The sequence below is a fragment of the Atta cephalotes genome (assembly GCF_000143395.1).
Source record: "Atta cephalotes unplaced genomic scaffold scaffold00044, whole genome shotgun sequence".
Classification (NCBI taxonomy): domain Eukaryota; kingdom Metazoa; phylum Arthropoda; class Insecta; order Hymenoptera; family Formicidae; genus Atta; species Atta cephalotes.
This window is the reverse complement of record NW_012130108.1, coordinates 1,722,435-1,746,928: the sequence shown is the minus strand read 5'-3', so window position 1 is coordinate 1,746,928 and position 24,494 is coordinate 1,722,435. Positions and strand designations below refer to the sequence as shown.

General features: G+C 33.4%; 2 protein-coding genes across 2 annotated transcripts in view; both read left to right on the top strand.

Annotated features, from left to right (window-relative positions):
* LOC105622409 (gamma-1-syntrophin) overlaps positions 1 to 11,788 on the top strand; it is a 12,109-nt gene extending 321 nt beyond the window's left edge. Inside the window, exons 2-10 of the mRNA XM_012203835.1 lie at positions 8,086 to 8,190; positions 8,328 to 8,526; positions 9,342 to 9,467; positions 9,578 to 9,739; positions 10,216 to 10,400; positions 10,506 to 10,664; positions 10,772 to 10,996; positions 11,082 to 11,285; positions 11,681 to 11,788. Coding sequence (XP_012059225.1) covers positions 8,086 to 8,190; positions 8,328 to 8,526; positions 9,342 to 9,467; positions 9,578 to 9,739; positions 10,216 to 10,400; positions 10,506 to 10,664; positions 10,772 to 10,996; positions 11,082 to 11,285; positions 11,681 to 11,788 — 1,473 coding nt within the window. The remainder of the gene's footprint in view (positions 1 to 8,085; positions 8,191 to 8,327; positions 8,527 to 9,341; positions 9,468 to 9,577; positions 9,740 to 10,215; positions 10,401 to 10,505; positions 10,665 to 10,771; positions 10,997 to 11,081; positions 11,286 to 11,680) is intronic.
* Positions 11,789 to 16,885: 5,097 nt separating this feature from the next.
* LOC105622408 (leukocyte receptor cluster member 8 homolog) lies at positions 16,886 to 22,702 on the top strand. Its single transcript, XM_012203834.1, has 6 exons — positions 16,886 to 17,058; positions 18,945 to 19,366; positions 19,974 to 21,154; positions 21,418 to 21,751; positions 21,830 to 22,037; positions 22,540 to 22,702. The coding sequence occupies exons 1-6, from the start codon at positions 16,886 to 16,888 to the stop codon at positions 22,700 to 22,702; spliced, it is 2,481 nt and encodes an 826-aa protein (XP_012059224.1).
* Positions 22,703 to 24,494: the final 1,792 nt, after the last annotated feature.

The window sequence follows — 24,494 nt, the reverse complement described above, 5'->3', positions numbered from 1 at the left end:
TCTTCTCCTTCTCACACTCCCTCCCTCCCTTCTCTCTCTCTCTCTCTCTCTCTCTCTCTCTCTCCTTCTCGTTGTCCGCTGATCTTCGGTGATCAATAATGTATCCGCACTTGTATTTGCACTTGGCCGCATGCTTCGGATGCAACACGCGTGCATTAATCCCCGATCGGGGAAGCGTCTCGAGGAAGTGCCGCTCACTATGTGGCGCAGATGTGCGGCCGGATATTCCTGGATGGTCCCTCGTGTATTCAACGTATCGAACACTTCGTGTCTCGGGGGCAAAATGAATCGAAGCTTCGACTCGGAATTAACTTGACAACTGTACTCCCGAAGGATCGATTCAAGATCTTTTTTCGATCGATAATACTTCTATCCGGTTGAAATCGAATGGGGTTCGTCTAATTTCTATCTTCATCTTTCGTTCCTTTCGAATTAAGACTCGATATTAAATTCAATGCTGTTGTTTCTTTAACTTTCCAGAGTTGAAGACGAGTCTATTGAACTCACTCGATTATAAGTCTCTTTATCAAAATGTGAAACAATATAATTTTTATGTTACATCTACCAATTTTATTCTTATTAAATTCTTATTAAAATGTATTTATAACAAATTCGATTGGATGCACTTCAGTGCGTATTGGGTACATATTAAAGCCATCATACACAATTTGATGTAAAAATGTGAGTTTGATATATCTAAATATAGAAATGAATTAAACCGCGAAATCCTCAATCACTTTATTGTGCCGTTAGATAAAATTTGTATTTTATAAACCGAAATATATTTGCATTTCACTTCTACAATACATTCAGATTAAATCAGTGTACGGCTTTTAATATGCCAGTGCGCACAGTGGGTACGAATCCGTTATTGATTTTTCTTCTTTTTTTATACGAGGTGTTTTGATTTCTTGAAATTGATTAGAGCCTTTTATTATTTTAGAAATTATTTTATAAATGAGTCTTACAGACTCAGCATCACACGGAGAGAACGTTTTACTGAAGTATCTAAAAATTTAGTTACACACACGTCTGCAGAAAATAATTTTGTTGAACCATTAAAATAAACCTAGGAAACTCAAGCGTGAATAATGCAGAAAAAGTTTCGTCATTCTAGCAACCAGCGTCCTACATAATTAGTTTGATGGTTCAACAAAATTATTTTCAGATGTATCTGTGTATCCAGTTAAATTTTTATTTTAATAAAACTATCCTTTCTGTGCAACAACTGTGTTACACAGATTATGACCTCAACGTCGGAGAATTAATATCGATTTCTTTATAATATGATTAGGAATTGGATATCAAGAAAATATTCGGTATTATTCAGTATTGTTTTATTATCCGACCGGATAGCCGGATATCATTAATATTCGGGAATATATCTAATTGAAATTTGATATCATTAAATTGTTGATTTTTTCTTATATAAATATTTTAAAAATAAATGTATTCATTATTGCAAAATTACAATCTTTATTTCTATAGACCTTTTTTTTTAGAAGACACTCTCGAAATCCGGTCGGATATCCGTCTCGAAGAAATTCCCTTCTCGGATATCCTATCGAATATCGGATATCCGATATTACATTCTGTCCGGGTATTCGGTATCCGGTAATTTTACGATCCGGTGCATCTCTAAATATGATATTATATTAATAATGACGTTAATTTTTCCTATTTTCACATTTTAAATTTGAGAAAATTTAAAACATAATATAGTACTATTTACAGAAGTGTTAATTTCATTTTATCTCGCTCGTTTCTGCCTAGCGTTTTCGGTTTCGTTTATCCACGTTTTCATTCAACGTTAATGTACATCGCAGTCACGGTGGCATTTGCCGCTACATGCTATGTACGCGAATGAGGGCCTGGGTGTTTTTGCATACGATAAAAGCGGATGAAAGGTCAAAAGAGCTGTGTATGCGACCGTGGTGCAATTTAGCCGGGTCGCGTTGCACGTAACTTTGCGACGGTCTCATTACCGTCGTTCTCCAGGCGTAGATACACACAGTACGTATGTACTGATGAAGTAATATCATTGGAATTTTCCATAATTAGGTGAACATTTTTAATCCCGTCAATCGTTCGTGTGTAGAGATAATTTGAATGGTATGAGAAGGCGAGTCAGTTCAATTTGCTCATCTTCCAAATGAAGACATGTGATGACATGTAACAGATTCTTTTAAAAACGAATTTTTCTTCATTAACTGTTATATTTCATTTTATATGCGCGTAAAAAACGGAACATTCTCTTGTAATTCGAAATGCAAATAAATGAATGGAATTTAAAAATTTTATCGTATTTTTAGACATTAATCAGATAAGTAAACGCGAACACAATTCAGAGTGTTGTTGACTTCGGACTTGTGAAAATTTTATGGACCAGTATTATCTCGTCAGTTGTCGTCAGTTGACGCATCTCGCTAATCGCTCCCGTCGCGCGCACGTTCGGATGTCATCCCAATGAAATTCCTGACGCTACAGGTGCACGAAATGTTTTCCGATCGCACGACATTAACGTTGTTAATCTCTCGTGAAGGACGGATGGCTTGCCGGAAAATAATGAGGGAGGTCTCGCCGCGTTTCCCTTCTCTACGGTCTCTTATGCGGAATCAATCGTGGCTTCATCAATTTCCTTCTAAATTGTAGTATCTATACGATATAGATGTAGCGATAGACTGTAGAATCGACGCCGACCAATATTGGTAGAATCGATCCGTGGCCCATTCTCGTAAACGTCGGTTAAAGATAAGTTTAGGTTTCTACATCCTCATTTCTAAGAATTCTTTATTTTTGTAGTTGGATAATTTATGTTAAATTTAACACATTTCACGTGTCCCAAACGGTCCACTTAAATTTTTGTATTAATTTAACACAAGATGATAAATAACATAAATATTATGTAAAAAATTAACACACAAAATTTAATACTGACACAATTTGCAAGCAAATTGTGGAAGCATACTTCTTCAGTTAAAATTAACATTTATAATATATATGTTAAAATAACACATTTTATTTATTTATTTTAGAATTAAAAATTTGTTTTAAAATTTATTATTTTATATTAATTGTTTATTTATAAACAATTTATTTATAAATAAAGTTTATTTATAAATTGTGTTATTTTAAAAATTTATATTAAATTTAACATATTTCATGTGTCTTAAATAGTCTATCAAATTATGTAGGTAGTATGCTAGAAAATAATATAGATATTCTGTGTAAAAAATTAATAAAAAAAATTTAATACTGACACAGTTTGCAAGCAAATTGTGGAAGTATACTTCTTCAGTTAAAATTAACATTTATAATATGTTAAAACCATTTTATTAATTCATTTTAGAATTTACGTTTTAAAATTAATTATTTTTATATTAATTGTTTACTTATAAATTCTGTTATTTTAACATTTAGAAATATTGAAAATTAATATAATACAAAATATTTCAGTAAAATATACATAAAATCACATTATGTTAAATTAATACTCGGATATTAAAATTTAACACAAACATTTTAATAAGTCGATTTTAACACGAATACAAAGTTTTTAACTGCATTCATTGGATTGTATTAAAATTCTTTCTTTTATGCGGCTGCAAACTCCAAATATATATTTATTTTATTTTAAGTGTAACGAGTGTATATTAGTTAATCCACAAAGAATAGACTTTAAATGTATATGAATGTAAAGCTGGAGAGAAAATTGGGATAAATCGGCTTAAATCTTTACTAACTTTAACGAACACTCATACGGGAATTGGCCCCTATGCGTCGAAATTGGCTCTCCGGACGCTTTAATACCGCTGGATTCTACACGCCGGGGTTTATGGCCTGGAAAACCCCGAATACAGCGTTTAATTGATGTCTTCGCAGAAGCGAGCCTTATCGTTCGCTTTGATAAACGCTCCCGCATACCGCAAATTGGCAGTTCGGTGTCTACCGTCCAACACAACTCCGTGGAAAAGATCGATATCTCCTCTTGCCGCCGCAGTACGAGCAACGCTTAATCACTTTTACGTTAATAACGGAGTAATGTCGTATCGTTCTTCTGAATTATAAATTGATACATCTAAAGATATAACGTAACGCGGAATTTCGTTTTTATCTTCTTGGAAATATTGCGATTTTGTCATCCATAAATGATTTTATATAAAAGTGAGAATAGTTTGACAAAGTTGCAGCAAAGTCCTATATTCTGTATATTCTATAACGATTAAGTGTTTCATGTTCATTTTGTCTTGAAAAAGAGAAGAGTACTAATGGCACAAACGTCGATCATTTTTGCGCTGCGTATTTTTGGTCGTTACAGAAAAGCCTGTCATAACGAGAGGAATGTAAAACCCGATAATAGCGCGATGTAAATTTACAGGAAAATGTACGCAACGGAAAACGTGTAACTTCTGTCGAGATTGGAGTCGAACTTTTGCTTCGCCATTAATTTTGCGCAAATAAAATGCAAAATTAACGCGCGCAATTACGCAGCATATAACTCACGACGAGAAAACATTGTAATAAGATTATAAAAAGAATTGACGATGATATTCAGCCATTATTAAAACGTGAGTTTAAAATGAAAGAAGATTTTGCTGAAGTATCTAAAAATTTAGCTAGATACAGATAGAAAATAATTTTGTTAAATTATCAAAATAATTAAATATAGAAAACTCAAACATGATGAGCTGCAAAAAAATTTTGACATCTATATTACGAGAAAAAATTTTTTTTGTAACTGTAAAAATTATATCTGTTATTACAACTATGATTATTGCTATTATAATATTAATAATAATAGTTATAATAATATATATAATATAATAATTTTTTATGTATAATTCTATCAACAAATATATATTTGTGTAATTGATAACCAAATACTGGATATGGTTACATTTACTATAATTTATAGTAATTTTCTGGGAGACAATCATTAGGTGAATTCCCGATTTATTATTCAAAATTCAAACAGCTGTTATTTTTGTTAAAAATAAAATCTAAGCCTTATTCTATCTGATGAAAGAATTTAAGAAACTGTTTTTTTTAATTGTGATGGTTTTTGAAATTATGAGCAATTAAAGTCAAAATATTCTTTTTATTTTATTCGCAACAACTCAGTAATAAAAAATAGGAAATTTTTTAAAAATGATTTTATAGAGAAAAGATTTTAAGCTTTTACATTAGAAATTCAAAAATTTTTGCAAATTTTTTTTTGGATCTGTGACAGGCCTACAAAGTGAAGAAAAAAATTTCTCGTTTTGTTTAACTCATAGTTTTCTATATGTAAAAATTATAAAACTCACATAAATTAAAAAATATAGTAACTCTTCGAAAGTAGAGATTTAAGCTTTAAAATCCTTTTTTAAATTTAAATTTCGTTAAATTTAAATTTTTAACAAAATTACAACTATTTGGACATAATAAATCGGGCATGAATTTTTGCACTTACCTAATAAAATATGATTAAATTAAATTACAACCATTTTGATAATAACAACTATAATTAGTTGTTTTGTTTATAATTATAGTTATTTTTTTGTTTCCAATTATATATTTGTTAACAAAATTTGCGTATAGTTAACTAACACTAATTAAATTATAACATGTAATTATAGCCACAAATACCAAATATTTTATTGGTTACTCTTACTGTAGCAATCAATTTGAACGTTCTATATAGTTATTTTGATAATCCAATAAAATTATTTTTAAATCTACATTTATCAAAATTTTTAGATACTTCAGTAAAACTATTCTTTCGTATAAAATATAGAATAACATTTGCGAGTGCCTTAAAAATATAAGGTCATAAATATAGTCGTTATGAATATATATAGAGTTTATATTAAAGCTTACGTTAAAATATATTTTACGGATTTCATGAAAATTTATTTCTATTTGTACAAATGTTATCGATTTGTTTTTCATAATTCTATACATCCTCGATGCTTCAGCGTTTCGATAATAATTAATTAGCGTCGGATTAATTGGAACGGACAAATTGTTAACGATGATAAATGATGAATAACGTTGCGAACTCGTTTACTAAAAATATAGCATATATAATTGCATTAAAATAGATCCGCCTTGTCCCGTTTTGCTGATTTAACGGGCTGAAAATCTCTCTCGTTTATCGGCCATCGTTTCCGATTGTCACTTAATATACATACCATGCCCAATCGACAAGTTTAGCGTCTCTTCGGGATTCGAGGACCCAATTTAGTGCAATTTTCTTTGACACGAGCGAAATCGATCTCATTCGCTGTAACGCGTATATAGATTTAGTTTACCCTTTTTGCGAATATTTCTTCTATCTTTAAAATCAGTTTTTCATATGCATGGCATATTATCCCGTGAAATAAATTTGCCCGACGTATATTTTGTATCCCGTTTTCTTTGCATTCCAATTTTTATCTAAAAATGCAACGTCGATTAATGCATAATAATTATTCTGCCTGATCTTGTAAAAGAAAAACAAAAATTGGCCATGTTCGCGACGAGACTATCTCTTTATCGATATTTTTCGTAGGGACAATTCGCTTTCCAAATTGATCAAAGAATTCATCAATTATGGATAGCTCGCTGAAATTCTGTCAAAGTTGCGATATGCTTACGAATGCTAGCTTCCTTAATCATTTAGCTGTTCTTCCTTAGATCACTTATAGCTGTCATCGGGGAAAAGAGTATGACTGGAATTGGATTTACAGGCGAATAATTTAGAGAGCCTTCGTTCGCGTATTGAGAAAAGGAAAAATCGATTAATTGAACAAAGACATAGCGAGTCGTCCGTTACGCGGAGGAAACTGTCCTCGTGGATATTTGCAAATCACGAGGATGAAATCGCGGTTACTGTCGAGCCGCATGGCAAATTGACAAATATGAATTAATTTAAACCGATCTATTGCGGTCTTGCGGGTTAGTGCAGTAACTGTAGCGTGGGGATGAATTGTATCAGTTCACCAGGCGGCAAATGGGAAATAACGTAATAACGATAATGCTGTTTGAACTAATTAAGGCCGATCGTTGCCCAATGAATACAGATATTCCATTAAGAATTTATCGAGATATTTTCTCATGCATAAATGCATCCTCGGTTGTACAATGACACTGCATGGTTTAATCAATCAATATTGCCGAAGCTCATTAGTTATCGTTATCATTGTAACACAATGTAACAACATCGTTTCTCCCTTTAATCTTCGAGCTATACTTCCATCGAGTGCATCATTTCTGAGAATTCTTTGAGATAACTTTTATTCCTTCTCTTTGTAATCCCCTAGGTCTTACTTTTCCTACTTCAATTTCCTGTTGCAAATGCAAACTGCTTTGTTGAGTTAATATATGGAAGATTGTATCATATTATTTTTAGATGTAAAAATTGTCACAATATTGGGTACCTCTAAGAAATTGTCTTGACAAGTTTGTTGAAAGATGAATAGTCCAATTAATGAATAGTCCAATAGACCAATTAATGAAATTGGTCACAATTATATATATTTATGCAGCAGAAATATCCCGAATGTATTACATTATATGGATAACTTACAGAGATCGCGACATTTTTAGGTCCCTGTGACATAATTTGGACATTTCCGTTGTATATATATAAAGTCAGTTCATATTACAAAATTACCTTCAAAAATAATAAAAATAACAAAAAATTAAGTATCTTAAGCTAATTTTTAACTTAACCGAAAGATTAGCAATTAACAAGAATTAATATTATTTTTATCATTTTCGTTTCAATCCTTAAAAAATAATTAATTATTCTTTTTGAGTTATTACAATTAAAAAATTTTGTTTTAATTGTGACGATTTTGACAATTTTTAATGAAGTTAATTCACTGATAATTTTTGTGATGACTGATAAGATAATGTTTATTTATAATATTTATTCATATTAACTTGAAAATTCTTTGAGAGTTCTTTGAGTTGTATTTCACTTTTAAAATAAGGAAACGATGTCTTCAAAGTTCTTTTAGATATAAGCTTATATATTTTTTCTTCAAACATTTCCAACGAATAAAGTGGAAGCAATTTTACGACAGATAGCTTTTGTCAATTTGATTTTATTATCGATAGGTGCGGACGGGGATGGTGACGGTCAGCGATGGAAAGAGCAAACCCGTGCCGATGCGTTTGCACTTGTCTATGGAGGTATTGAAGCTTCAACGAGAGGATCTCGAGGTAGAGTGCCTTTCGATAACCGTGTTATCATCTATTTCCCGAATGAATGATGTTCAATCGTCTCCCACCTGGTGCTTTATCGATCACGATAAAAAACGGGCGATATAAAACGTGTCAAAGACGAGAATACATTTTAGCAGGCAGCGAATCACAATAAGCCACCTCTAGACGCTAAGGAGCGCATGGTGCAAATCACCAGGCAAAAGGTCGGTGGTTTGGGGCTGAGTATAAAGGGTGGAGCGGAACATAAGCTTCCTGTACTCATATCGAGAATTTATAAGGGTCAGGCAGCCGATCAGTGTGGCCAGCTTTTTGTTGGAGACGCAATTATTAAAGGTATTAACGACAAATAATTGTCAATATACAGGTTGTTATCAAATTGATCACGAGATCATTTTAAATATTCGTTTTAAATATTATTTTATATATTATTATTTGTCCATATACTGTTATCTTTCTTTTCAACTTTTAATTATTTTTCGTGTATGGATTGAAAAAGATTTAGTTCAGTTGAAATGTTTCCGATTAATTTATAAATAAAAAACTAGTTTAATTTTTAATGTATATTTTAATAAATTAGTTTATTTTTAAAGATCCAATAAACGTTGCTCGTGTTTTTATCCTTTCTAATTACTTTTTGTTTAATAAGTTTTGCTTAGCAAAATTGAGCTAGATATTTGACGTATTTTAAATTATTATTTGTATTGCCTATTTTATTTCCTAAAGGATCATTTTTTTCATTCAAATAATGATAAAATATTTTGTAATATAAGCGTACTTTAAGATTTTGCATCGTCGTTGTAGTGTATTTTGTTTTGCTTTCCGTACTTAATATTTAAATTGTTTCTATTTATAAAATATTGTAATATTCGCTATTAATACTTGTTTCTTATTATTTGTATCGATTACAGTTACGCGACAGTTGACGGTTTCACGATAGTTGAACGGACCATGTACAGTTAATGAGTATCGATTTCAACTTCTGCCGATGCCCATACTTATTGAAACGAAAGTTGACTTCGATTTTCACATAATAATATTTGCAGCGATTGGGATCTACTAGATTCTTTGTTTATAATGTTATAAACAGTGTTATAAACAATAGAAGAATATTTATTAGATTATGTAATTCGTGTTTTATGATTCTTTAGTGAATGGCGAATATATCACGGCGTGCAATCATGACGACGCTGTCAATATTTTGAGGAATGCTGGTGATATAGTAGTTCTAACGGTCAAGCATTATCGAGCGGCCAAACCATTTCTACAAAAGAACGGTACTGCATTATATATTATATATTGTCTTAAAAAAATAACATATGACAATAGAAGACAATAGAAGACAATAGATTCATGCATCTTTTTGATATTTTAATCTTATCAATAGAGAAGGAAGAAAAGCTGGATAATGTTGCCAATGGTACAGCGGAAGACGGATGGATATCGCCTAACAGACAAGGGGGTAGTCCTAGATGCAGTCATAGCCGTCAAAGTTCCAATGCATCTTCCAGTTCGATGCAATATAAAAGATGGGTGGACATAATTACAGGTAGCTATATGTGTATCAGATATTTAAAATCTTTAAAATCAAATCCTCCTTTTCATATCTTTATGTCCTACATTTAATATATGTGAATTATATCATACATGTGAAACTTTGAATTTTATTTTATATGTATAGTGTATTTTAAATATTAAAAAAGATTGTTGCAATCAATGTCCATGATACTAGAAATCATTCCAAGATTTCGAATGAAGAAAAATTTTTTCATTTGACTAATCGCATTGGTTGAATTATGCAAATGGTCGAATTATGATATTCAAATGTGATTTATTAATTCTTTATTAATTTATTAAGTTCTCCAAAGTTCTTAGAGTGATTTCTGTTATCCTGAACATAAGACTTGAGATTAACTGTAAGAATTTGAAATAGTCACAATTCAGATGTGGAATATGAAAGTAGAGTATTTGTAGTCTCTTGTAGAGTGTTTGTAGTATTTAATAATTAATGTGATACTTTTCTAGTTCCATTAATGATGGCATATGTGACGAGATACATATTTGGCACTGACAAACTAAGGAGAAACGCGTTCGAAGTGAGAGGACTTAACGGAGCACGTACAGGAGTGATACATTGCGACGACAGTGCTATTCTTAGCCAATGGTTAAAATATATAACTGATAACATTACAGGATTGACACATTTGCAGGTGATGCAAACAATATGATTGTACTATTGCCATGTTTTTCTGCATATAATACTCCAAGTTGTTTTGATAATTAACTATTGATGCTGAGCTTGAATTCAATTCCAGATGAAATTGTACAATCGTAATTTCGGAATTGGCGAACGCATAGAGTATATGGGCTGGGTGAATGAAGCAGTGAGTAATAGTAATCAACCATGGCAGAGTTATAGACCGAGATTCTTGGCTCTAAAAGGACCAGATCTATTGCTATTCGAGACACCTCCTGTATGTGTCAGTTCTTTTTATTTTAGTAATTTTGAATTTTTTAAAAAGCTGTCGATTTATCGATATTATGAAGAATTGAATTAAATCGTTCTTATTATTGTTTCCAGTGTAATATAGGCGATTGGTCTCGCTGCGCGTTGACTTTCAAAGTGTACCAGACGATGTTCCGCGTGATGCGTGAATCGGAGAATGTAGATGAGCGGCAGCATTGCTTCTTGGCACAGAGTCCAGGAAAACCACCGCGTTACTTAAGCGTCGAGACTAGACAAGAACTTTTGCGGGTCGAGGCGGCGTGGCACACCGCCATATGTTCAGCTGTTACACATTTGAAGGTCCGTCATGACACTCATGATAATTTCTCCAAATTATTTTTATCATTTATCATTCTCCTCTCACGTCTTTCTTTTCTTGTTATAGAGTAAAACATTCCCGGTAACTTTTAACAGCAGAAGTGCTGGTCTAACGTTAGAATGGACTCAAGGATTTACGTTGTCATATGAAGGAATCGGCGAGATCGTGTGGCGTTACAAGTTTTCTCAATTGAGAGGATCCAGTGACGATGGTAAAAGTAGACTTAAATTGCACTTCCAAGAGCCGGATAGCATCACTATCGAAACGAAGGTAAATACAAATTTTTGGTGAAACTGAAAGATTTATTGCAACACTGTAGTCCAATTCCTTTAAAGGAAGATTAAATATAATTTCTCGATTGAGAGATTGCTTTTTTAAATTTAAAGGAGGGGGAGGAGGGCAAAAATAGATTAATAGAAAAAATAGATTAATAGAAAATAGATTAATAGAAAAATCACTATGCGCTGAAACAATGTCATATTTTTAGGCAAGAAGTACAATGAAATAATGAATAATAAATCTTACTTAAAGAACAGGTATAAGATTTTAAAAATAGAAGGATTTCGTCTCTTAAAGATTAAAGCAGTGTTGCATTCAATTTTTCAATTTACTTTCCTTATACGCATAGAGAAATGTGCATTTACGTTTTGCGTACATTTCAACAGGAATTGGAGTGTTCCCAGTTGCAAAACTTGTTGTTCTGTATGCATGCGTTTCTTACCGCGAAGGTAGCCGCGGTAGACCCTACGTTTTTAACGTCGACCACTCCGTAATGAGATGTAATATAAATTTAATAACATTATTGCCGATGAATCACCAAGTGGATCACTTTTGTGTTCTGTTATCGTTGTACGGATTAGATCGTGCGCTGAAAAGTTGCTGGAAAATGCAAGAAAAGAACGAGGAAGAGGAAGTGACAGAAACTAGTCAATATATCCAAAAGGTATTTTTATCGTTTATATATAAAAATCACTAAGCGGTACTATATACTCTATTCATCCTACCAAAAGCCAATTTCACTAGTATATATGAATCTAACGGCTATTATCGTATTGTACGCATGTAGGTATAAGATTTCTCGCGAGTTTCTAGAAGCAGCAGTAATGTATTTATGAATGATTGCCCAACTGCGATGTAATTATGTTAACTGCTTTTGTTACACGTATTTATTCCTTTTTGAATTTTTTGAGGAACAAATAATCTCAAGTACATATGATTATATATAATTTACTTCTACAAATGCATTTTAATTATATTTTAGTAATGCTGTTTCAGCTAGGAATAATATCTCAGTTATGCTTCTGTTACAATATTGTGTGTCTGAAACCTTAAGCTGATAATTCGAATTTATATATATAGGAATCAACACAAGTGGGTTCATGATTTTTAAGTTACAATAATAGCGAATAATTTTCTTAGTTGTAATAAATTATTTCTATACTTACATTGTATTGCGTACCATACATATATACAGGTGCCTTAAAAACCATGAACAAGTAGCTAAATTAAAGGAGGCATCAACTTTACGTTTCTCGTCAATGAGAAAAGAATCGTATTATACATTCATATATTTAGAGTATTTATAAAAAAGCAAGAGTTATTGCATTTCAATACAGACGTTCTAATTTGCCATCTTAAGAAATGCTTTAAAAAGTATATTGAATTGAAAAAAAAAATATTGATTCGTCCATCCGACAAAATGTCAAAATAATATTATATATAATTGCTCTACAACAATAAATTATAATCTATAATTAGACAGCTCACTCCAAAATAACGTCGGATATTGAAATAGTTTGTTTATCGATACAGTATTATCGATGGGGGCAATAAGTTCTGCAAATTAAGCGTGGATACCATAATCCTGCATTTGCAAACTGGGTCTTTTTTATATAATCTAAACTTTTTTTACTGTTCTCGACTTTCAAAAAAAATTCAAGGCATTAAAATTACCAAATAGTTTTTAATTTAAATATTAAAATTTAATTAATAAAAATTTCTTTAATTAATAAAAAATTCTTTAATTAATAAAAATTAAAATTTTGAGCAAAATGAAGATAAAATTTGAGAATGAAATTTTGCTTATGCCAAAAAAGACTCAGGTTGTAGACGGAGAATTAGTATCGAGCTACAATCGTTAAAACATTCGTAATTGTTAGCTGTACTTCCCTAATAGATGCGACAGCTATGTTTTACAAATTATTTAATGTACGACTTGTGAAAATTTATCTATATAGATTATAGATATTTTTGATTGTGAGAGAATGTCGTATGTGCAGAAAGCTTATTTGATACATAATGGATATATGAATGTCATGTTTCGACAGCTCGACAGATCTATAGTGTCTTTAATATATCAATTATCTCTTTCCAATCACTAGCTATAGCAATATAAATTTAACACTGTATATTATTATATGACTATCTTACATCGGTTCGCAATTATATTTAAAGCAATAAATTCATAATGAACGAACAACTAGAAAGAAATAATAAAAGAGTAGGATACATATAAATATATATACAAATATATACAATAATGATAAGAGAACTGCATACAGTAATTAAGCATAAAGCAAGAAATAAAATATTATTCTCGATAGCAATTGCGAGAATAAATTGCACGTTTTCCAAACGTTTGCCTAATTATCCTTTAATTTCTTAAATATAAGACGGATAGTTACGTTGCGTCACATGGAGACGGTGTAAAACTAATTTTAATGTTGAGGAAACGTCGCATTTCGAGAGTCTCCCGTTACTCGTAGAAAGTGCCTACAAAGTAACATAGAGAAAATGTAAAGAAAGGTCCGCTCTTTTATTATATCACAGCGTGTTTAACGCCAATTATACTTTTCTAATCTACAAAAAAAAACGTCAGGATCTTTTATGTAATACTTACAGTCAAAGTATTCGTTATCGTTCTCGATTGCAAGGACCTAAAATATTTGAACGAAAAGAATCACCGTTTCTCGATGAATTTGTTATCGTCGTCACGAACGTTTATCATGTAAAAATGTACTTTTGCCTATACATCTTTCTGAATGTTTTTTTTCTCGTTCGATATAATATATCGTAGTAATATAATAAGAATTAAATGATATTCGATCTGGACTTTAAGCATAGAATGACGCTGATGATTTAAGCGCTGTTTTATGCCTTAAAATTGATTATGACGTGCTAAATTTTATATTTTAGCACAAAACATTTCTATATATCGAACTTAAAGTTTAACGCTTTAATTCTTATCAACACAATATTTAATTTTTGAAATTAATTAGGAGATGTAAATTGCTAATATTTTACTAATATAACATTGAATAATCATTTTCTTTTCTCGACATTATCATATTCATCGTGCATTCTCTGTGCTTAAAGTCGGGAGAATTACCAAGAACTGCACAATTATTCTACAATATATAAGTAAGTTAATTAAGTAAAAATTGAATGGAGTTGGAAAAGATCTGAAGCGCGATCAGGTCTAGATTACAGTCATTTATCGAAATTACAAGTTGTTCTAAAACTAATGGATCGTTAAATCCCTAATATAATGTATATTCTGTTAATCACGAATCACGAAAATTCCTTTATATTTATTAAATTAAGATTTATTTTATTTTGATCAAGTTGTAAAAGTAAATTTTTTGTGAATGTTTTTAATTTATTAATTTTTTTGTATCCATTTAACAGTGTATCTTTTCGAAACTGTTCATTTATGCGATTTCCCAGATTTAGCTCCTATAAATAAGTTATACAGTATAGAAAATAGCTGTACACACGAAGTACTTTGCCTATAGATTTGCTGAACTGCTGATATTCAACTAATTTCTTTCGGCGAGCGTTCGCAATTCCAAATCCGGTTATTGCGTTTCGTATTCAGATTCGTTTATCATGTTCATCTTTCTTCGCCTTCATACGCACTTATATCGGATGGAATAGCGAACTCGCGGCGCTGGCTAATATTAACATCGGAATCTTATATTTCGAAATATAGTTTATCTGTTATAATGTCTATATCCCCCATTGACAATATGTTCCAAAATATATCATTGTTAGAAGTTACAAACCCGTCGCGTTCTTAATTATTACCTATTTTAATTTCTATAATCACCTTTTATATGTATATTGCATTATTATGATTTAAAAAATAAGAGATTTTTTAAAATTAACAATTATTATTTGACAAAATAATCGAGTCATATTAAAATCTTTCGTATATCATGTTTCTTAATTAAATTAATACATTTATTTATTTATTTTATTGAATTAATGCATTTTTGTTTAATGAATTTCTAGATAAGAAACATGACAATTAAATAATTTAACTGTCATATTTCTTATTTAGAAATTAATGTAGAAATTTATACTAATTTATACTAATTTATACTAATTTATAATTAATAACTTGACTTGAAAACGAGAAATTATCTCCATCATTTCAATTTTCATACAAATTGATTAAATCAATAGATTAAATTCAATGTTATTTTTATTTTTTAAAACGAATTCCATTTCAAATTGAAATTTATTTGAATTTTAAATATTTAGAAATTTATAGGATTAGCTTGAAGTAAAAATTGATTGTATTTCTCGAAAAATCGTCAGTTATATAGCAATATATTTCTGCATTTCTCGAAAAATTACCAAAGTTGTGAGAACAAGTTTCTGCATTTCTCGAAAAACTGTTAAAGTTCTGAGAATATATATATTTCGACGGGAATTTATCACGATCAGTTCGCGCGGCGGAAGATTCGCGTCTTCTAGAAGGAAGAAATTCAGGATGGATTCTACTGAAGTTACAAGTTATGAATTTCGTATAGTTGTTCAACATAAAAAGAAAAAGATCAAATCTGAATAAACTGTAAAGTTTAGTTAAAAAGAACAGAACATCGATTGTATTTTTTTAAAATAAAATGAAAATTAACGAAACTGAGTAAACTAGAATTATTTATAATTTCATTGGTCAATATCTAGTAAATTTGCTCACTTTTGTAATTTTCATTTTGAAGAATACAGAATCAACTCCCTGTATCTTCAAACAAGGTGAAAATTACAAAAGCGAGCAAATTTATTAGGTGTTAACCAATAAGATAATCAATATTCTAATAAATTTGCTCACTTTCATAATTTTCAAGATAGACAGAATCGCTCCCCTGTTCATCTTTCTTCCTCTTCTTTCTTCCAGTTGAAAAAAGGAAGAAAAACTGATGCAAAAGCTAAAAAGAACAAGCTTATTGTAGAGTTTTATAATTATAAGAGAAGTGAGAACCGATTTATGTCAGTATCGCAAAAATACTAAAAAATACTAGAAAAGGTACTAAAAAAGGCTATTAAAAATAGCGTTATTTGCAAAACTATAAAATCCATCAATCATCCATTAAGCAGCCATTTTTAATATACAGAGATAAATTCATTGGCTACTAACATGATTGCAATGACCAATCAGAATACTTAACACCAGTCGCGCTTCTCTTATAAATATAGGACTCTAGCCTATTGCGGTACTTTATCTAGTGACTCTAGTCTTAACCATCATCAACCGAGTTCCATTTCCTATTCCGGCCATCTTCCTTCGTGCTCCACTCCGTGTTCACACGATTCCGAGTGTCATGTCGCGCGTTGTGCGTAGAAGCACGTTCGAGTCGAAGTACGTGGAATAAATACGAGGAAATACAGAATTCACGGATTTTTCAAGTGAATCCCTATTGGTTTCTCTCTTCTTTCTTTCCGTTTTATATCGCAGCATACGCACGCCCGCGGCTCTACTCGCGGTAACTCGACGACGCGAAAAATTGCGACCCGCGACGCACCACGAGTAGGGAGGGGGAAGCGGCCATCTCCGTGCTCTTCTGATATTTTTTATATTCCACGGTATGTCAGAAGGCGAAGCGTTGTCGCAGAAAAAACAGCAACAACAACCACCGTTCCATCAGCAGCAACAACAACAGCAGCAGCAGCAGTCGCAGATCGGAGCGGGTTCAATGGCGAATATGGCGTGGCAGTATCCGCCGAACAATATGCACAACATGTTTCCACCATACCCAGGGTGAGTCGCGATGATGGAGTATCAATGTCAACGGAGAGTCGGCCATATCGGTTGACTCAATGGCAATCCTCGAAATCGGAGTTCCGTCTGTCAGCCTCGCCGTTTCGTCATTACGTTTATGCACGCTCACACAATGTGCGATACATGATCTCGCTTCGAAGTCTGAGTCATTGAGATTGTTTGCTCGAGACGAACGTAACGCGAGAGATCCTAATGCACTCATCTGTACATGTATTATGTATGTGGATGATTCATGTCGAGTTTGAATATTACATCATACAATTTCTAACTTTTAGAATAAAAATTATTACTCTTTTGTCAGTCTTCAGATTGGCTCAATTTTCTTTAGAATCAAATTTTACTCTCAAAGGATTTAGAGAGACAAAAGCTTTGTTTTTTTTTTTCGAAAATAAATTCTGGTTTAGTACACAATGTTTGATGCAGAGTTTGAATGAAACAAGTAGTTCTCTCACTTTTACATTTTCTTTCTTTTTCTTTCTTATTCATACTCTCTCTTTCTTACTCCAACTTGGAATAGAGGGCAATTGTATCTTGAAACAAAGTGAAAATTACAAAAATGAGCAAATTTATATAGATACTGACCAATCAAATTATAAATATTCTAGTGAATTTAATTATTTTTGTAATTTTCATTTCAAGACACATAATTGACTCCCAGATTAATTGTTTTAATTATATATTTTAAAACGAAATGAAAATTATAAAATTGTGCTTCACTATTGATTAATAAAATTATAAATATTTTAGTAAATCATTCATTTACTTTTGTAATTTTTATCTTGTCTCAAGATATACAACTTTTAATTTCGAACTTTCTTTAAAACAAAATATAACCTGTCTATGATTCTTTCTTGTAGATGAGACTTTTAATAAAATTAGATTTGTTAAAGGAGCTATCTTTTTAAGAATATAATAATATGAATACGATATTAACAAGGTAAACTTTGAGAAGACGTGCAATTTGACATGAATTGTCTTATATATATGTGAATGATGTTTGTGACAACTTTCTTCATGTAAACGTAGTCAGTTGAGAGTTAGTTTTGATTTTAATATCACTAATATTGTTATATTATTGACTATTCAATAAAAGCAATTTTGCAACTATTGAGTATATCTAGGAGTGCAACCATTCACTAAGAGCCTAAGTATCAGTCAAATGTGATTGGATCTAAAGATAAGAATCAATGGCTGTGTTCAATAGACTCAACTGTTGAGTCTGCTAATGCAACCATTGGGCTCATTGAGCGCTCAGTGAACTCTTGCATCTGATTAGCATATTTCATTAGATTTAAAAATTTAAACCAAACAGATATAAAAGCTCAGTGAATGGTCATACTTCGGATGTATCTAATGCGTGCATTGAGCAGTTAAATAAAGATCGAAGGTGATTGATTATAGTATTGAATGCACCCAATCATATTCGACTTCTACTTAAACTCTTAATAATCGGTTGCGCTATTGGTGGATGCACCCATTATAAAATTTTTTGGGCGCATTCAGTACTACAACTACTGAGCGTTCAGTGAGTAGTTGTACTGTGTGAATGCATCCTTTAATAATTGGTTTTTTGTTCTTAGATCCTCACCTAAATGTATAAATATAATATATTGTTAATTTATTACTTATTATGATATATATTTCTATACTAATCATTTTTATTGTTATTTAAATAACTCACGATAATTGGAAATTTGGTATCAAATAATCTAAATTAGATAAAAATTTATACCAAGATATCAATTTTTTTTGTATATAATACTATTGTAGGAATTGTCATAAATACTATTGTAGGAATTGTCATAAAATGGAGTTATCATTTGTAAATGTTTTACAAATGATAACTTTCACAATTTTTTTTGCAGACAAATGTATGGTCCAGGATATCAAGGTGTGCCGCATCAAGGACAGATGTTTAACTATTATCACATGATGCCAGGATATGGCCAGACTTTTAATCCTCAACAGATGCAGCAGCATCAACAACAGCAGCAGCAACCGCAGCAGCAGCAACAGCAGCAACAACCACAGCAGCAGCAACAGCAGCAACAGGGAAACAATCAGACAAAACAACAGTTACATCAACAACCTCCTATACCCGGTACTCCAATGCCTCTAGATGATGAATCTGATCTTCCACCATTGCCACCCGGTCCACCACCAACAACTCCATCAACTCAACAACATAACAATCACATGCAACAACAACAGATGACTTCTTATTCAGGATTGATGTATAATTCATTCCCTTATGGTAACTGGAATGGAATGCATAATAATACTTCTCGTAAGTTTTATTATATTTTTTAAAATGTTTTAAATAAATAGAGACGGGTGAAGAAATTGCAGCAAAAGAAAAATTGATTACATTTTTAAGTGATTTTAAGTGATAAAAAAGTGTGTTATTTCAGTTTTATATATGTATAAATAACATATCAATTTTAATAATAAAAATAATCGGGGTTGTATGGGTTTCCGAAAAAGAAAATATTTTGAAAATCTCGATACATAATAATCAACATATAAAATAATGAATTATAGAATAGACAAAATATATAGATCCAGCATACTATCAGACAATGATTGGCTCGACGTGCGAGACAAAGAGAGAATATAGCTCAAGTTTCTCTTTGCTTTTTATTCTGTTGAGAGAATAAAGAGACTTGTGTCTCTCTCTCTCTCTCTCTCTCGCACACGAAGGTCAGGTCTCATGTTTCGTTTATTTACACTGTATTTTATGAGTTCTAGAATATTGTTCCATTGTCAGCTTTTATTTTGCTTCTATCATCATGTAATGTAACTCGTCAATATTTACTATTATTATCAGGTACTTCACCCATCTCTATAACGTCTAATTTGAATATATAGCTCTAAAAAGTACTAATTCTTTACAGAATATAATGGTCAGACTATCCGTTTCAACTTACCAAACAAGAAAACGGGTCTTGGATATGTGCCATCCGGCAATAGCGGCGCCGCGAAGAGAAAACGTAAGCGGAACAAAAATTTAGCAGCTCAATTCAACAATAGCTTTCAGGGAAATGCTCCGATTGGTCCCTTCATGCCTAATGGACCAAATGCAAAACCTGCGGAACTACCACCGTTACCTCCCACGCAATGCGAAGTGGTAGCCCCTCCGCCACCAAGTGAGGAGCCTCCTAGTTCTGTCGTGCCGGTCACCACGGTTTCCAGCAACGCGGTCCTCGGTACTGGCACTACTCCCTCCGTCGCTCAAAGTCCAGTCGGGGATTGGCCCGACAGTCTGAAGAATTATGTAAACCGATGCTATGAGAAATGTAAGACGGCAGTTGATAAGGATCAGGTCGAAATCATACTGAAGGGAAAGATCACACGCGCCGCGAATGACGGCTCGCTCTGGGTGAAGGACTGGGATAAGGAACCTCTGCCCAGCATCCACAGCGAACGTATGACCATGACGATTAAACCTTCGAAGCCGGCGTTAAAGCTGGCGAATCCTCTGGCGAGCCCACTGGTCAATGCACAGGGAGGCCTGCGCAAGCCTGGCCTTTCTAGCTCACTCGGGGCTCGGCTTGGCGCGCGTCTCTCTGTGACACACAGCAGGCGGTCGAGGACGAGGTCGAGATCGAGGTCAAGATCAAGATCTAAATCAAGGTCGCGATCCCGTTCGCGATCGCGATCGCGGTCACGTTCGAGGTCGAGATCAACGCGTTCGCGCACACGTAGTCCGCCGCGCAGGTACAACAGGCGCAGCACATCTTCGTCGTCGAACATTAGCGATCGGGAGCACGAATACAAGACTCCTAAAACGAAAAAATCCGCGCGCAACAAGGCGAATCACAACAAGAAGTCCAAGAAGAATAAGGCTAAATCGCATTTCTATTCCGAATTTGGTTTAGCTACAGGCAACACGGACGAGCTGGGAACCAAGGAGAAGCTGCAGCAGCGCGCTGCCAGATTCAACGGCGGCGTTTCCAGGACGGTTGTTAGCAGCGTCGTTATTAGAGATGACTCGAACACGGACTTCGATTTTACCGGACTCCACATCGTCGGCACGTGCAAGGATCTAGAGAAGCCTTACTTGCGTCTCACAACGGTACATGAATATTCAAAATTATTTATTCATCTACAGTTAATAAAACATGAAATGTTTTATTATGAATTAGGGGAGTGTTCCATTTTGTGCTTACAACACTCGTGCGTAATATTTGTTCTTGTTTAATAATAAACGACAAATATAAAATGATTCCAAGAACGTTGCAAGCGTTAAGTGGAACACAGCCTAGATAAAATCAATTATGCCACAGTCGTGATATAATCAATCACGTATTTTTTTAACGAAATTATGTAATATTGCAGGCTCCTGCCCCTTCTGCAGTTCGACCGGTAAGTGTACTTCAAAATTCTTTGGCCCATGTTAAGAAACGTTGGCTGGCCGACCAGGACTACAGATATGCTTGCGACCAATTAAAATCCATCCGACAAGATCTTACCGTGCAAGGTATCAGGGACGCGTTTACAGTTCATGTATATGAAACTCACGCCCGTGTAGCTTTAGAACGCGGTGATCACGAGGAATTTAATCAGTGTCAGACACAGCTGAAAATGCTTTATCAGGATCTCAGTGGCGAGAATCGATGCGAATTCATTGCGTATAGGATTCTCTATTACATTTTCACAAAAAATACTCAAGGTTGGTAACGAAGTTAACAGAAGATTCGCAAATATTTCCTGAGATCATAAAAATATTCTGTAATGTTTTCGATTTCAGACTTAACGACAATTTTAGCAGCACTTTCGCCAGAGGATAAAAATAACGAATGCATAAAACACGCATTGAAAATACGATCGGCTTGGTGGTTGGGTAACTTCCATGCTTTTTTCAAACTGTATAGGACGGCTCCGTGTATGTCTGCCTTTTTGATGGATTGGTTTGTCGCTAGAGAGCGAAAGAAGGCATTGAAATTCATGATAAAGTCGTACGTATTTTAAACCTTATTTCTATATACTGTTATTATTATCTAAATGCGTAATTATTTTTGTATTTTTCATTAAATAGGATTGTATACTTTATATATTGATAAAAATAATTTGTATTTCAATTAATGACTTTAATTTTGCTCTCAAATTTTTTAAATTCAATTTTGTTTAATAATGATAAGTAGAATCGTAATGTAATTATATCATTTCATTAAAATAGTACAATAGAAAGTATACAATCTCTTAACTGATTTTCTAAAGACAGAAGTTTTCTAAACAGAAGATTTGGAGAACAGCTTATTTGTATCAACGCTATGTTTTAACAAATGATATCTGAAGAAACATGGACCACATGAACTATAATTGCAGATTTCTGTTACAGGACATCGTAGCTGAAAGTTAATTGCATATTTAATTGTTTTTTTTCTGTTTTATGTATTCACTATCATGTCACCATATATGCGGCAATTATCTAACATTTGCATTTCTTCTGCTGTTTAGCTACCGGCAAAATTTGGCGGTTCATTTCGTCGTAGCAGAATTGGCCTTTGATTCTTTGGACAAGTTTTATGAATTTGTCAGTGAGTTCGGCTTGGTTTATGCTGATCTCGCTCGACAACAAATCGACTGCAAGGCAAGCAGTAGTAGTCTAGGTGGTTGGTAGAAGGCAACGCCACTCTACTGTCCTACCTTTACCCTTTGGGCGGAAGATATTTTAACACGTGAAAAAGATGGGCCACACACATACACACATTCATGCATACACATACATACATACACATGCGTACCATGCATAAATCTCACGTGTGTAGTATTACGTGTATATGCATATGTTTCCGGCATGTGTGCGCTTGTGTGACTCATATGCATATATACAAATATTTAGATAGATGTTCCATTTCGCTGGGGTACACATCGTTTCCGTAAATTTCTTTCACCCTCGGAAGCCCGTGTGTGCTGGCTCTATCTCTCGCAAACGATCTTCAAATCATCGTCCCACGGCGGTGGCGCAATTTCATTACCGTCGGGCGCAAAAATCGAAAGCTTGGGACTTCGACTGTGAATTTGTACATACGTGCTCCCTCGTTCAGTTCCCCCGCGTGCAATTGTACATAATCTCAAGAGGACATAGATGCGGACTCTCACTGGGGACTCCTGGAAATTGTACAAAAATTGGGACGGATGATCGTTTCCGTTCACATTTGGCGCTACCTCACTAAAAAGATTAGATGAGAAAAAAAGTTCGGTATAACGTCAAGGATCATACTTACAACGCAAACGGTACAATCTGTGGTCTTCGCAATAGGAAAAAATCCATCTTTCCTCGTTCGTTATCGACTCGGGGATGATTCGTCGACAAGACGACTGCTCTCTCCTTTTCAATCATTTATAGCGTGATGCGCACACACGCTTCATTGCTTTGATCAATTTTCCAAATGTTCTTTTAATAAGTATTAACTACACGCAAAACAACCCAATCGAGCCGCAATGCAAGCTAGCTCTCTCCTTTTGAAGAAGGGTGTACTTCAAAGAGAACGCGGATAAGGATTTTGTTTCACGAATTCGGAGACATGAGTCGCGTTTGAGAGGACATTGTGATGACGTTCATGCTGTTCGTGCTCGAGAGACGCTCTTCTCAGAACAGAGCTTCCTGATCCATAATAAAGTGTCATTTCCCGAACAAGCCCGAAGAAAATCGGTAGAAATCAAAGGGAAGAAGGAAGAAGAAATGGCAGGATTGTTTCCCAGAATTTCCTCAGTGAATGGAACCATGTTGAAGACGTTTGGGTTTGGGGATGAAGACAGAAGAATGAAGATCAAGGAGAGGACATACCTCGCGCGAAATGAATGGCGTATCTTTATCGGTTCTTTTCATCGTGTGTGATTTTATAATTAATTTTAAGAAGTGTCCATGCGCCGTGCGCGGTGCGACGATGCTCCTTTCGACGTTATAGTCGTCCTATTCTCATTGGATTCTCTCTAGGTGATCGAGATTCTCCTGGTTTTTCTTCGCATTCGTGCGCGCACGCACACGCCCACATGCTCGCTCGCGCGCGCGCGCGCATGGAATGTGCATCAGCCGCATTACACGGATTCGGAAAGGGAAAATGACTCATTGTATCATACTTGATCCGAATACGATGTTGTGCATAATAAATTATTTAATTTTCTGACGTTGTACCTCATTTTTTGTCGCTTGTCGTACTATAAACCTAGCGCACTTTAGAGGAGATATAGATTGCGACTCGTTTTGCCTCGACTTCGCCTCGCTTAATAATAAATACCACGATCGACGGGTTTCTTGATGTCCGCAATTGCAAATTGTGATTGACATTAATGTTGTTGCTAATTTTATATATATATATATATATATATATATATATATATATATATATACTATATATGTACGTATTCGACTACTCGGTAGAAGTAAAATAATTAATAGTTAAATAAAT

Bases quoted from the DNA above. Each gene is read 5' to 3' on its own strand.
- LOC105622408 (XM_012203834.1), top strand. From the start codon at position 16,886: ATGTCAGAAGGCGAAGCGTTGTCGCAGAAAAAACAGCAACAACAACCA. The intron at 19,367-19,973 runs GTAAGTTTTATT...AATTCTTTACAG, and splicing joins AATGCATAATAATACTTCTC to AATATAATGGTCAGACTATC. The intron at 22,038-22,539 runs GTACGTATTTTA...TCTGCTGTTTAG, and splicing joins TTGAAATTCATGATAAAGTC to CTACCGGCAAAATTTGGCGG.